Consider the following 14,798-nt stretch of genomic DNA (forward strand, 5'->3'; position numbering starts at 1 on the left):
ATAGAACCTTGTGGTAGGGTTCATATCGGCACATCTGCCTCTCTGGCATCATTCCTGCTGACTTCATCACTCCTATGAGGAGAGGAAGGAAGATAAGCCTTTGCCTGTAATATTGGCTACATTAATGACCTAAATAGATTTTGTCCAGCACTAACAGAGCAGCAAATTAGGGCATCGAAATGTAAATTAAATTGTAATTACTTACTTCTGGATAATATATCTTCGGTGAAAGCTACCCTTGAAATTGAACATAAAAAATTCTTATATGCAACTTTGCTAAAAAATACATTTTTACTTGCAAACAGAAACATGAGCAACTTAATGAAATGAACAAACAGGATTATTTCCTCCATTTGATAGAGCAGGAAACATTAAATGACTTATTCAATATCACACAGAAAAATAAAAGTGTCAAGCCATCATCTAAGGTTCTAACACTATAATCTACTAGAGTTTAAACTCTTGAGGGACAGACACTTTTCTGAGTTCACTGCTGCCAGCACATGGCACAGGACCATGCGCATCACTAGAGCTGATGCTTATACCAGTGCACATGCTCTGAAAAACATTAGGAGAGCTAATGTATTTAATGAAGAAGCAAAATGATAACTGGATAGTGGCTTTCTTTCATATCACAAACAAGGCTAATTTGTAATAAAGAATCGAGAATGAAACAGTTATATCAAAAAAGCTCAACCATGGATTACAGGCCAATATCATAGACTTACTGTCAATCTTTAAGATGACTATTTCCAATTTAACCTTCCCGCTACTTGAAAAATCATGTCGTCAGCATCTCCCAGTCCCATTTTCTATCGTTGACTTTTATATTCCTGTTCACAAATCTTGAGGAACTTCCTAGAAAAAAACTTGGGAGTGTCTTCCCATCAGTGATCAAAATCATACAAACCTCTGTCAGTTGTTTCAATTGAGCCTTGTTTTCACTTAATTCTTCTGACAGGTCATTCTTTTTCACTTGCAGTTCACAGATTTCCTTTCTTAATGGATTCACTAGTTCATAGAATCGAATCTTTAAAAACAAAAATCAAATTAGTAAGCAGTTTTAGAATCCAAGTTACAATTAAAATTTGTTAATTTATAGTACCCTCAATTATGAGTGATAAAATTATTAAGGTAACAAAAGGAAGCTGTTTAGAAGTTTTGTATCATATGCCTGTATAATAAAGTTTTGTTTTGTTTGTACAAAACCAAAGCAAGGCAGTTGTTAACTGACCCTGACCACTAATACTTTAGTAAGGCTTGATGTTCAATTAAGTTTCCTCAATGCCAAGATAATCTAAATCCTTGACCCTTGACACAGTGTCTCTTTCTTCTTCAATATCTATATTCCATTTACTGCTTACTCCCCATCTCCTACCACTGCTCACTCCACCCTATCTGCTTGTTACTTCCTGAACACACGAAGTGCTTGAGTTTTGCTCTATCTTCTGATAGAAGAATTCTTCCCATATGCAAATGCATGGCTCATGCTTTCACTCCTTTCAGGACTCTGATCAAATGTCACCCTATCAGTAAAGCCCTAATTCCTCTAGCCTGATTTGAAATAGCCTGGTGACTGTTCCTAATCTCACTCCTGCTCTTTTCTCCATAGCATTTACAACAAACATTCTACATATTACTTTTAATTTATTGTCTGTATCATTCCACTTGAATGTAAGCTCATAAAAGAATTTTTGCCTGGTTTGTACACTGCTCTATCTCTACTGTCTAAACATAAGCCTACATCCTTAGCTCTTGGTGAAGCTCTATTGCTACCATTGCTGTACAAGGGATAAACAAGATGAATCAAGAGATATCTTTTATACCAGTATTTCTATTCAGTTCAGACCTCTCTTCTCATTCATAATTCTCTCAGAGGAATTTGTCTGCCCTAATCTAGTAAAGTGTTCCATCTGACAAATTTCTATAAAATTAAGAAGCCATGGACAAATTAGGAGAAAGTACTTATTCCTATATATCAAATAGGCATGCAATCTGCAATTCCTTAATATATTGCTGAATTGTAAGAGTACCACATCTGGTAAGAGGCTAGTCCTTAACACAATGAATTTGGGTATAACTAACTAGTTAGGATAATACTATTTGTGAAAACAAAAGATAACAAAGAACATTAAAAAACCAGAGAACAAAAATATGTGTAACTGCCACTAGTGGGATACTTGATATCTACTATATAGATAAAGTCACAACAGCATGTGAGAAATTTGATTTGTCCTGGACAGTACACTTTGGACAGAAAAAAATATATTTGAGCTATTTAAATAAAAATAAATAGGAACACTTTTTAAAAAAAATTTTATTTTACTTATTAATGATAGGCACACAGTGAGAGAGAGACGGGCAGAGACACAGGCAGAGGGAGAAGCAGGCTCCATGCACCGGGAGCCCGATGTGGGATTCGATCCCCGGTCTCCAGGATCGCGCCCTGGGCCAAAGGCAGGCGCTAAACTGCTGTGCCACCCAGGGATCCCGGAACACTTTGTTTTATATGAGATCATTAATCCAGAAACCTTAATGCAGTTGAGACCAAGAATAGCAACCACCACTCCCTCAAAAGTAATAGGTATATTTAATATTTACTACGTGCTTATGATGTTCTTTTTTAAATTTAAAAAATTTTTTTTGTCTACTTATTTATTATGTTCTAAGCACTCTGCTAAGCATTTCACATACATATTCCCAGTTAATCTTCACAATTACCTCAACAGAAAGGCACTATTATTATCAGTCTTTTCATATATGAAAAAGTTTAAGCCTCTAAGGGTGAAATAACATCTATACATGACAAACCAGCAGTTCTCAATGTGTGGTTTAGGAACCTCTGGTAACCACTCTGCCCCTCTGAGACCCTTTCAGGAAATTCATAAGATTAAAACTATTTTCCTAATAATACTAAGATTTTTTTTGCCTGTTTTATTCTCATTCCCTTATGCTTGTTCAGTGGTGTTTGCCAGTGGCTACCTAATTGACGTGAAAGGAGATCACTGCCTTTAAGGTTAATAGAGTGTGCTTATATATTCTTGTGTTTTAAAAATGTCTTACTGTTAATTTTCAATATGGTAAATAGTAATAGATACTGCACATATAAACAAAAAAGCTTCTTGGCGTCCTTAGTAATTTTGTGAATGTAAAAGGATGCTGACATCAAAAACTTAAGACTACTGCCATCTATGAATTCTATGTGTAGACTTGTATAACCAACACTGCAATACATCCTGAACTAGACGGACCACAAAGATCTCCTTCATCCTACCACTTTATAATCACACCAATTCCTCTCTTCTCTACTCTCCCTACCCACTGGTTACCACTAATCTGTTATCACTATAATTTCTCATTTTGAGAACATTATAAACCAACAATTCATGATAAAATGATTCATTTCTATGGACTATGTAGCCATTAACTTCATAATCCTACTTATTGCTTGACTTTGAAGATCAATGGTCAAGACCCTTTAAAATTTGGTGATCTGAACACCACTCACCATTTTCAGGTCAGGGCCACAAAATAAAACAATTTATCAAATGGATACTTTGAAGGTATGGCTATTACATAAATGGCAAATTCTAAGTTGAAAACATGCAGTTTTTTAAAAAAATGATTTAACACACTTACAGATACATATTCAGGAATAGAAAGCTGATCTTCAGGAAAACCTTTTAGTTTCATATATTGCTCTTCTGTCAGCTCAAAGTCACGGAGGTTTCGACGAATATCTCCCGCCTTCTCTCTTAGCTGAGTATTTGTCTCTTCTAGTTGTTTCTGTCTCAATAAAATCGTTTCCATTTCTTGTTTCATTAGTTCTTGATATTTTCTACATTAGGAAAGAATTTATGGCAAGCTTAAAAAAATCTTTGAGATTTAATTTTCTCAAAGTTACCTTTTTATAGTAACACAAAAATAGGAAGTGAGAAGCTCTCTAGCTTTCCCCTTCCTACTGTATCACAACCATCAACATACAAATATGCTGTTATATCTCCTATCTTTAAAAAAATGGACAGTGGCCCCATTTCACTGCCCTATTTGCCTCTCCATAAAACAAAACTTCTAGAAAGTTGTCTATATTCACTCTCTCTGATGCCCTTCCTCTTAAACTCATGCCAATTAGGTTTTCATCTTTCCTACTCAAATCTCAAGGTTGCCAATGATATCCAGATTGCTAATGATCAATTCTCGTTCTTTTCAGCCATAATTAAAGGATTACTGGACACAATTGATCTCTTCTTCTTTATACACTTTCTTCACCTGGCTTCCAAGTCCCTATACTCTTGTCATTTGTTTCCCATTTTACCGGTGGTATTATCTCAATTTCCTTTTTGTGGTTTACCTTAATATTAGGAGTATTTGGCCCTCTTCTCTCTATATATTTATTACCTTTGGGAATTCATCCAGTCTTATGACCTAAATATGTTCTATCTATATCTTAATGACTTCCAGATTTATAACTCTTGACCAAACTCTTCAAATACCTACATATGGAATGTTCTATCTATATCTTAATGACTTCCAGATTTATAACTCTTGACCAAACTCTTCAAATACCTACATATGGGTTTCTAAGAAGACAACTCTAACTGAACATGTCCCAAAGTGAACTCCTACTCTTCACTCACAAACCTATTCCACTGTGGTTTCCCTATCCCTTAGTTGACAGCAATTCCACCCTTTCATTTATTCAAACCAAAAATGTTGCCGTAATCCTTGACTCTTTATCTCTTGAACCTCACATGTAATTCATTAGGATATCAGCTCAACCTTCAAAATATATTCAAAATCCAACTACCTTTTACCAGCATCAGCTAACAAGATTATTGCAATAGCCTCTTCTTAACTGCACTTTCAACATCACTTACTCTGAAAATGCCTCAGGAATTAGAGTAGAAGCCCTACCACTGAATGCAGTGGTTTCCAAAGCACTGTCTCCAGACTAGTGGCATCAGAATCACCTGAGAACTTGGTGGAAATACAGATTCTCACAGCTCTCACCCCAAATCAGAGTATCACAGGTTGGGACCCAACAATCCTTTTTTAACAAGACCTCCAGATGGTTCTGATGCATACTGAAGTTTCAGAACTACTGATCCAATGTTATAGTGCCTAGTAACTGATCAGATTATCTTTTAAAATATCAGTTAAATAGTGAAATCTTATACAGAGAAAAGATAAGCACTTTACAACATATTTACATTTACTTCTAATTAACATACATAATTAACACTTGTCAAATTTTCTATGTAGATTTTTTTAAATACAAAGGTATGCTTTGCTTTTGTGTAAGTCATTGTTGGGAAGAAACCTGAGAGGATGCTTTCTATGGATTTGTTTGGTTTTTGCTCCCAACTTTTAAATCTGTCTTGCTTTCACTTAATTTGATGATTTTTTTTTTAGTCACTCACTTTTATTAAGTCATTCCAAAGAATTCATTATAGTTTTCATAGAAATAGCAGTATCTTTTTTTCCACTCCTATTTTATTGTTCACGTAACTTTTAATAAATTATGTAAGTATAGCAAGTGCAACTGTCACAGGCATATTTGAGAGTAAATACAATGGACCCTTAGTAGACAACTGAGCTGGAAGAAAGAATGTAGGTAAAATAGAAGATAATTCATACCTGCAGATTGAAATGGGCCATGAGAATTAGTGTGCTTGACAGAGCTAATGAAGAAAGGTTACTTCAGATAACAGGTTCAGTAATGGTGAGCTTAGGGAACGTCCATTGTCATTTATAGACTGCCTACCTCAGCGATGTCTGTTGAATGAATTCTGATTTTTTTGTATCTTATGTACTGTATCAAGTAACCAACTTTTTTTGTTGGCCTAGATGTAAAAATGATTACCATCACGGACTTAAAATTTATCTTTTAGTTTACGATAGTATGCATGAACAAGCAATGAAATTACTTTTAATGGCTCAATAGGTATTATTGTTTTTTAAAAACTTTCTTACTTGGTATCCTTTTGTTGAAAAGTCAATTGATTGTCCAATCTCAATGTCAGTAGCTGCTTCTGGTGAAGTGCATCATTTAGTTTCTCCTCCAATTCTTCAATCTTAGTAAAGAGAAAGAGGTAAATTATGTGGTCAACTTCCAAATTTATCACTAAAAATGTCTGAAAAATACTAAATATAAAAAAAAGAAAGAAAGTGCTTAAAAGAAACAGGCTAGGGCAGCCCGGGTAGCTCAGCAGTTTAGCACCACCTTCAGCCCAGGGCGGGATCCTGGAGACATGGGATCCTGGAGACCCCGGATCGAGTCCCAAGTCAGGCTCCCTGCAAGGAGCCTGCTTCTCCCTCTGCCTGTGTCTCTGCCCCTCTCTCTCTTTCTCTCTGTGTCTCTAATGAAAAAATAAATAAAATCTTAAAAAAAAAAAAAAAAAAAGAAACAGGCTAAAGATAGGTAGAGGTTCCTCTGCAATGGTTATATTAACAAATTACAAAGTCTGCATACAAATGGTTTTCAAACTGTGGTTTAGACTGCTGCTACATATACGGTTTTTCGCCAGGCTGTCATCAGACTTTTTCCTCTTAACCCACTCTCATTGAGAAGCCCACTAACAACTGGGATTTTATTTTGGTGCCTCACCCAGGTAATTATTTCTCACTAGACCTGCATTTGTCCCTTTGATCCATATATCTCCAAATGAATACTCCATGGATGACGTCACAAATGTCCAAAAGAAAACTAGCCCTCAGCCTCACCTAATCGTACATTTCTTGCATCTCCTCAGTCTCCAATGCAAAAACACCCAAGTCACATTTGATGTCTACTTCTCCCTCACCACTTTTTCTAATCAGACACCATTTTGTTGTTGTTGTTGTTGACTTCATAAATAGCTGTCAAAACTGCTCAGTCCTCTTTGATATCTGCTGACAAGTCTTCAGTTAGATCTCTATCAGTCACCTCTCACCAGGAGTGTTTCCTTATACCCAGTTTTGTCAATCTCCAAATTTATCTTTCTTTTCAAAAATGTTATTAAAAATTTATTTCCCCAGTTTTAGATGCTTCAGAGGATCGTCACTATTTTCTTTTTTCTTTCTTTTTTTTAAAAGAAAGTTTTTTTTAAAGATTTTATTTATTTATTCATGAGAGACACAGAGAGAGAGAGAGAGAGACAGACAGAGACACAGGCAGAGGGAGAAGCAGGCTCCATGCAAGGAGCCTGATGTGGGACTCAATCCTGGATCTCCAGGATCACACCCCAGGCTGCAGGCGGCGCTAAACCGCTGCCCACTATTTTCGAAATAAATTCAGACTCATGGCATAATGTACTAATACTTCTTGATCCTGCCCCTGGCAGCTCCTTCCTTCTCTTGTCACTAGCTTAAAAGGATACTCTCTCTTCCAGGCAAAGTAAGTGCTTGCCATTCTTCAAATATGCTGTAGTCCCTCTTAAGCCTCTATGCACTTCGGTTTTGCTCTTAGTCTAATTAAAAAATTCTTTTCTCTTTCCCTCTTAACCCAGGCAATTCTTGTTCATCTTTTAAAATAGATTAACAGTCAATCTTTAATATAGTCAAGTAGATTCCTCTCGCATCAACAAATTCCCCATCTCTACTTGAGATCATTCCTGTCATTAAGCAAACTACTTCTATCTTCCACTAAAAAGAACAAACAGTATACTCCCTTGATCACACCACTCCCTATACTAATGTACCATTTTTCTGCTCACCATCAGAGCGAAACCTCAATATTTTATCCCATAATATTCCAATAAAAGTATTCTGAATCACCTCTTTAATACTCAGTCTGATGGTAATTTCAGTATATTTATCTTAATTGACAAACATGATTTGACAGAGCAGACAATTCTATCTTATCTTGGATTCTATCCTCCAAACTCACTAACCACTCGTAGGCTTCTCAGGCTCCTTTGCTAGATTCTCTTCCTCTAGCCTATTTCTAAATGTTGGGACTCCCCTTCATATGGTTTGGGGCCCTCTGCTCTCACCAGATAATGTCATCTAATCCCATAGCTTTAAGTGCCATCTATACACTGACACATATTATAAATACACAGCACACACACACACACACACAGTCATGGACTTGCCCCTCAACTTCAAATCGACAATTCTGTTTTGGAGTATAACAGGAACCTAAAGTTTAACATGTTCAAATGGAACTTAAATTTTACTTTCCAGATAAGTCTTCTGCCAGTCTTCCAATTCTCAATAAATGGTTCCAGTAGATGAAGCCAAAAACTGAGTCTTACCTAAGGCAATAACCCAATTAACTGTCTTCTGCCTCTACCTTATCTGCCCTTGGTCTATTACTTCAGTGATATTTTGAACACAATAATAAGGGTCTCTAATTCTAATTGCCTAAAACCTGCTAGTGGCTTCTATGATTACACAGTCTAAAGCAAGGGTAAATAAGCATTGGCAATGGGCCAAATCAAGCTCATGTCCTCTGTATAGCCCATGAGCTAATAGGTTTTGCATCTGTAGAGGGTTAAAAAAACAAAGAATATGTGGTAGACCACATATGGCCTGCAAAACATAAAATATTTGTTGTCTGGGCCTTTACAGAAAAAGTTTGCTGACTTCTTATCTACAGTAGAAAACTCCCATTGCTAAGTGATGCTGTGTCACAGGACCTTGAAAATCTTCCATTTGTTTTTTGATCATGTCAAAATGCGATCTACATAAAAAAGGGACTGCCATATTCAGTTATATTCCCAGCAATATGCCTTAATGAATATCTCAAATCAACAAGACAACCACATTCCTCATAATTATTATTTTGCAAATCAAGAATACTGTTACTACAAGGACAGAAACTTCTTCTCTTTCCAGGGTTATAATTTTCACAATTTTAATTGACTTCTAAATTAGGTTCCTTAACTCAGAGATAATCAAACTGGGAAGATGCACCCCTTCATTTATTTCCCAAGTAATGAGGTACCCATATATCTCAAGTGAAAGACTTTCTAGCATTTAGAAATTGACAGGCATGAAGAATGAAGAGGAAAGGAACAAAGAAATAAAGGAAGGAAGGAGATTTAGGCATCAATGGGCAGGGGTAAAATGGAAAGCTGGCAATTCTCTAGAATCAGGACATTAGACCTAAGCTGTTACCCTTTTAAGTTCTCTCAGGGAGCAAGAGGGAAGTGGGAATCAACACTTTTAAGTTCCCTTGGAGAAATCTGTTCTTGTTTTTAGAAATGGAGAAATCAAATCAACATGGATCAAGACATTCCTAGTAAAAAACTATATTAGTAACGAACTGTTACAAACGTAAAAATGGTGAAAAGACTTTAGAACACATAGATTCACAGACTTCCTAACTTAAAAAGACTGTGATGAGTAGAAAAAATTTTGCTGCTTGTCTCCCAACACAAAGTCTTCTTTCTAATGTAACTCTGACTTTTATTTGTGACAATACTGTATCCAGTTAAATACTTAACATTTCCCAGCTTCCCACTCTCCTTGCTGAAAGGGGTGGTCCTGCTATATACTTCTAGTTTACTGCAGTCACTGGCTTGAGCTTCTGGGAAAGCTCTTTAAAAGGAATGAGTCCTTCCTAGGGCTTTTGGGTGTCTCAGTTGGTTACGTATCTGACTCTTGGTTTCAGTTTAGGTCCTGATCTCGAGGTAGTGAGATCGAGCCCTGAGTGATGCTCCATGCTCAGCCAGGAGTCTGCTTCAGATTCTCTTTCCATTTCCCTCTCCTTCCTCCTCTGGCCCTCCCCCTGGTTGCGCTTGTGTGAGCATGCTCTCATCTCTCTCTCTTAAATAAATAATAAAAATCTTAAAAAGAAATAAAAATAAAAGGGATTGACTCCTTTGGCATGTGCCTCATTTCCCCCATTACCCTTCACCTTATTTCTTTTGCGTGTAACATGGATATAATACTAGAGATAGAGCAGCCATTTGTGACTTTGAGGTGAAAAGCACATGCTTAAAACAGCTGTGCATAAGGATAAAAGGAGCCTGGGTTCCTAACAATATCAAGGAGTAGCCACCCCAAATCTAAATTAGCTACTTTCAGATCCACCCCAAATCTAAATTAGCTACTTTCAGATTCCTGTTAAACCAGAGAGACAAAATCCTCCTGTTTTACAATCAGCCACCATTTTCTAAGCCTCGGTACTAGCAGCTGAACTTCATCCCCAGAACACTGCAGAGCTGGTTCAACCTCTTTCCACATCAAAAGTACCTATATCATGATACTTGGCCATTCAAGACCACTTGAATGCTTCCAATGACAGGAAGCTCAGTAACTTAAATCAGGCCATTTAAATGTTAATAGCAAGTATAGATTTACAGTCAGCAGAGATCTACTTTTTCTGTGACTTCTATTATCTATAGTCTGGTGAGGGAAATTTATTTTTAATAATGCTAGATGTGGTATATATGTACAATGGAATATTACTTAGCCATCAAAAATGAACTCTTGCCATTTGCAAGGACATGCATGGAACTAAAAGATTATGCTAGGTGAAACCAATCAGAGAAAGACAATTATATGATTTCACTCATGTGGAATTTAAGAGACAAAACAGAGGATCATAGGAGAAGGGAGAGAAAAATAAGAAAAAACAGAGAGAGGAGCAAATCATTAGAAACTCTTAACTACAGGAAACAAACAGGGTTGCTGGAAGGGAGGTTAGTGAGGGGGGATGGGGTAACTGGGTCACGAGCATTAAGGAAGGAATGTAATGTAATGAGCACTAGATGTTATGTGCAACTGATGAATCAATAAACTCTACCTCTGAAACTAATAAAAAATAATGCTAAAAAATGAGATTTTCATCTTTGTATCCCCAGTGCTCAATGCACTGGTAAGCTCTGGAGAATAAATGGCCAAAAATTATGTTCCTTCATTGATCCCAGGCTGGCTCTTACTTTTTCACATTTTATGTCTCTGAAACTGGAATGCATCTTACAATCTACAGTACATAACAGTTTAACTTGGCAGTTTTTAATCTCACTGCTACAAGTAATTGTTCACTTTACAATCAAGCTGTCTTGGATTTGATGAATTATGGAAGACTAATTCTTCTACTGTATAATATTTCTCCATGTATTTGACAGCAGACAACCTACTCCCAAGGAGTCTCTAAGCAAAACAACCCTAGTGCTCATGGACCAAAAAACACGGGAATGTAGAGTAGGCAGCTATTCTGGAGAGTATTTTGACAGCACACTCAGTTTAATTAAGTATGCATATACCCTGTGAGCCAGATATTCCATTTTTGAGTATACATGTCAAAGATGTTCACATAGGTTCAGAAGAGAAATGTTTATAGAAGGCCCATATTGCACATGGTAGCAAAAAGTTGGGAGGCAATCCAGGTGCCTATTTCTGTGGTAGTGGATGGATAGACAGGTAGACACACACACACACAGAATTGCACAGAAATTAGAAGCAGAAAACTAGATATACACATAGTAACATCAATGATTTTTAAAATAGCACTGAGTTGGGAAAAAACTATAAAAGAGATAAACCCTAAAACAAAGCATGCAATTTACATTTATGTAAAGGAAGAAAATAAGAAAAATACCCATTATCAAGAACAAATGTAAAAAAACCCCATTAAAATAGATAATAGAGAGAGAAAGGGAAATGAACTATGAGAATACAAAGAATATACAACAGAAAAAGTGGCTGTGGCATGGATCAATAAAGATTAGGTGGCATAAACTCAGGACTATGACTAATTCAGTCTTCTACATTTGCGGTTTAACTAGAAAACTACAATAAAAAAGTGTACTAAGCACCATGTGGTACAAAAATAATAATATAGTTCTGAGTAAGTATATCTATCAGCTTGTGTGCATTGATTAATCTTTCCAAGAAACGCATGAAGTATATAAAAGTTGAGGGATTTGCCCAAAGTAACTAACTATTGGGGCTGGAGTTCAAATCCAAACTGTGTGTATCTAGAACTGTAGCTCTGATCTGTTACACTATAGAGTCCCTCATGGATAAGCCACCATTTCTAAAATATAAATCTCACACTTCAAAAAGGAGAGAAGCCATTTACAACCAAGCACAAGCAAGTTGAAAAAAATAAAAGTAGCCTAAAAAAATGTAAGTTTGGATGTGATATGTAGTTGGCACTCAATAAAATGTCTGTTGATTGAGTAGGTTCATTGATGAATGGGATATTACCTCTGCTTTCTACAGTGAGTTGGATCTATAGAGATTTTGAGGGGCAGAGATATGTGAGCCAGTAGCACCGTGAGAGTCCACCTGAGGAGTAACAGCACTATGAGTAAACCACTAGATACAATGACAAAATACCATGTGGCCTAATCTAGACCAAGTCAGCTAGGTAGGTAACTATACAGGCAACCTAAGAAAATGTTAGGAGCTTTCATTTGTGTAGAATACGGGCTTTAGATTTCTTGGTTTGAATCCTACCTGGCTCCATAACTTCCATCTAAATGGCCTTGGTATGCTATTAACCACTTGTGATTCTGTTTTATCAAGAGCAAAATTGGGTTCAGTCCCTCATTTAGGGTAGTTGAGCACTTAAGACATGACAGCAATTGTTCTAAGCACTGGAGATATGTGAGTACAAAGAAATCCCTGTCCTCATGAACTTTAAGTCTATTAAGAGAGACAAATACCAAAACAAAGCCAGGTTGTCCTATGAACACATATATAAGGCACAGGGAATAAAGGAGGTGAAACATGAGGATATTATTTTAATAGACAATAGCAACAATAACTAATAGTTTGTGCTCAGGAACTAGTCTTATTTTATTGATTCATTTAATATTAAAGGCAGGGGAGATCCCCCCTAAAAACACTTATACCTCACAGAGTTGTGAGGTTTAAATGAGGTAACACATGAAAAGCTCATAAAACGGTGTCTGGCAAAGAACAAACCCTCAATAAATGTTAGCCATTAATATTTCTAATAACTGTATCTAAATGACTTCTTTACTCATTAAGATCCTGGACACCTAGGCCATTGGACACTTCATTTTTCTAGAGAGGCCCAGTCAACAATTTTTCTAGCAGCAAGATACTACAATGTATTAGCATGATTGACAAGAACTAAAATAGAAAGCTGACTTAACAAAAACAGCAAAATGGGGGGGGGGTAGTGTTTAGGAAGAGGTGGGATCAAGAGCAAAAGAAAACATTTATTGTTGGAAAGAAAAATAATTTTCTTTTTTTTTAGAAAAAAATTTTCTCAGAGACAGAAGTAATAAGAGCTAAAAAGTGTCTCCTCTCTTTTTGAAATCACTGTAAATTTCTTAGAACTAATGACAACTTTACCAAGTCTTACATAAAATACTCCATAACTATAGAAACCATACAAGCCATAAAATAAAACAAAACAAAACAAAACAAAAAAACCCCAAGCTCTAGGACATCCCTTCCTCTTTGGCAAACACCACTCGTTAAACACCGTGATAACTGAATGTATGCTTGGTACTACGACACAGTAACAAAACTAAATACCAAAGAAACTAAATCTCCAGGGCAGAGGACTATACAAACTCAATAACCTAATTATGATCTTGATTCTCACAATCAAAGTAGTCACATCAGGGTTAATTCTCAATGAAGCTGAAAACAACTTACAAAAAAACACCTAAAAAGGTATATCTCACACATGCTAGATTTAAAAAATTGAGCCTATAGGGCAGCCCGGGTGGCTCAGCGGTTTAGTGCTGCCTTCAGCCCAGGGCCTGATCCTGGAGACCCAGGATCGAGTCTGGCATCGGGCTCCCTGCATGGAGCCTGCTTCTCCCTCTGCCTCTGTCTCTGCCCTGCCCCTCCCATGAATGGATAAAATCTTTGAAAAAAAAATTGAGCCTATATAAGCAATTCATCCGCACCCAACTTCAAAATCATCCCCTCTTTCAGGACTTTTTAATTTAGTGTACAGAAATAAAATTCATTACCTTTCTCCTTCCAAAAAGCTTTTTTAAACTGTGCAAGAAAATATGATTTTCTTCTTGAAATGATAAACCTATCATTTCAAGTTCAGATTACATAAATGTTTAATTCTTATTCTTTTGCAGTTTGAAGACAATAAAGCATAAAGATAACAAAAATCACGCCAGTCTTACCTTTGTAAGATAATCCACTTTCAAGTTGTCTATCATCATATTTTTCTGAGACAGCTCTATTTTCAGTAACTGAATATTATGAAGTAGTTCTTTACGTTCAATGAGTTGCTGGGTAATTTTGATTTTACCATCTCGCTCTTCTGATGACGAAATATCATCCGTAGGAACTGTTGTTTCTAAACTAATATCTTCAGATTCCAGAGAACTGGAGATGTTCACTTTTTTTGATGCCCTGGCAACTTTTCGAGACATTTTTTTTCTTCTTTTTTTTTAAAACTATGAATTCGTTTTCTTCTCCAATTCTATTTCAGCTTTCTGTAGGTTAAAAAAAAAATATATATATATATTAATTGAAGTGTACTCAAACATTCTCTACGGAAAGCATAAGCATATTAAAAAGATACCAAGGACTGCCTAAGTAGGTATTAGGCAATCCGGAGGACCAGATTAGTAAACCGCTGCTCAAGTCAAACATATTAAATCAAGCTCATTAAATCCTACTAAGCCTTTGTCCTTAATGAATCCAAAAACCCAATCTCTGGGGGGACAGGGATCTCACTCAGAGGAAACAAAGAAATGTTGGAAGTAAAGGATGAAAGCCCTAAGTCAGGGGTCACCCAGGGACGCTACTAATAAAAGCAGCACAGATTCAAGATGAGAGGGGTCACTTCTGAGTTGATCAAGGGAAGGTTATGTTCTCCTTAGAATCCTGAAGGATCTGTTCAGGGCAGCACC

At 36.4% G+C, this 14,798-nt stretch overlaps 1 protein-coding gene across 10 annotated transcripts in view; it reads right to left on the reverse strand.

Annotated features, from left to right (window-relative positions):
* PIBF1 (progesterone immunomodulatory binding factor 1) overlaps positions 1-14,798 on the reverse strand; it is a 191,259-nt gene that overhangs the window by 175,655 nt on the left and 806 nt on the right. For all 10 annotated transcript variants that reach the window (XR_013355737.1, XR_013355736.1, XR_013355738.1 and 7 more), the window contains exons 2-5: positions 14,064-14,378; positions 5,974-6,074; positions 3,640-3,838; positions 911-1,030 (exon numbers count right to left, since the gene is read on the reverse strand). Coding sequence is in view for 7 of the 10 variants with exons in the window: in XM_077855406.1 (XP_077711532.1) it covers positions 911-1,030; positions 3,640-3,838; positions 5,974-6,074; positions 14,064-14,315 (672 nt within the window). In the remaining 3 variants the exon portion in view is untranslated. The remainder of the gene's footprint in view (positions 1-910; positions 1,031-3,639; positions 3,839-5,973; positions 6,075-14,063; positions 14,379-14,798) is intronic.

This window comes from Canis aureus, chromosome 17 (assembly GCF_053574225.1).
Source record: "Canis aureus isolate CA01 chromosome 17, VMU_Caureus_v.1.0, whole genome shotgun sequence".
Classification (NCBI taxonomy): Eukaryota; Metazoa; Chordata; class Mammalia; order Carnivora; family Canidae; genus Canis; species Canis aureus.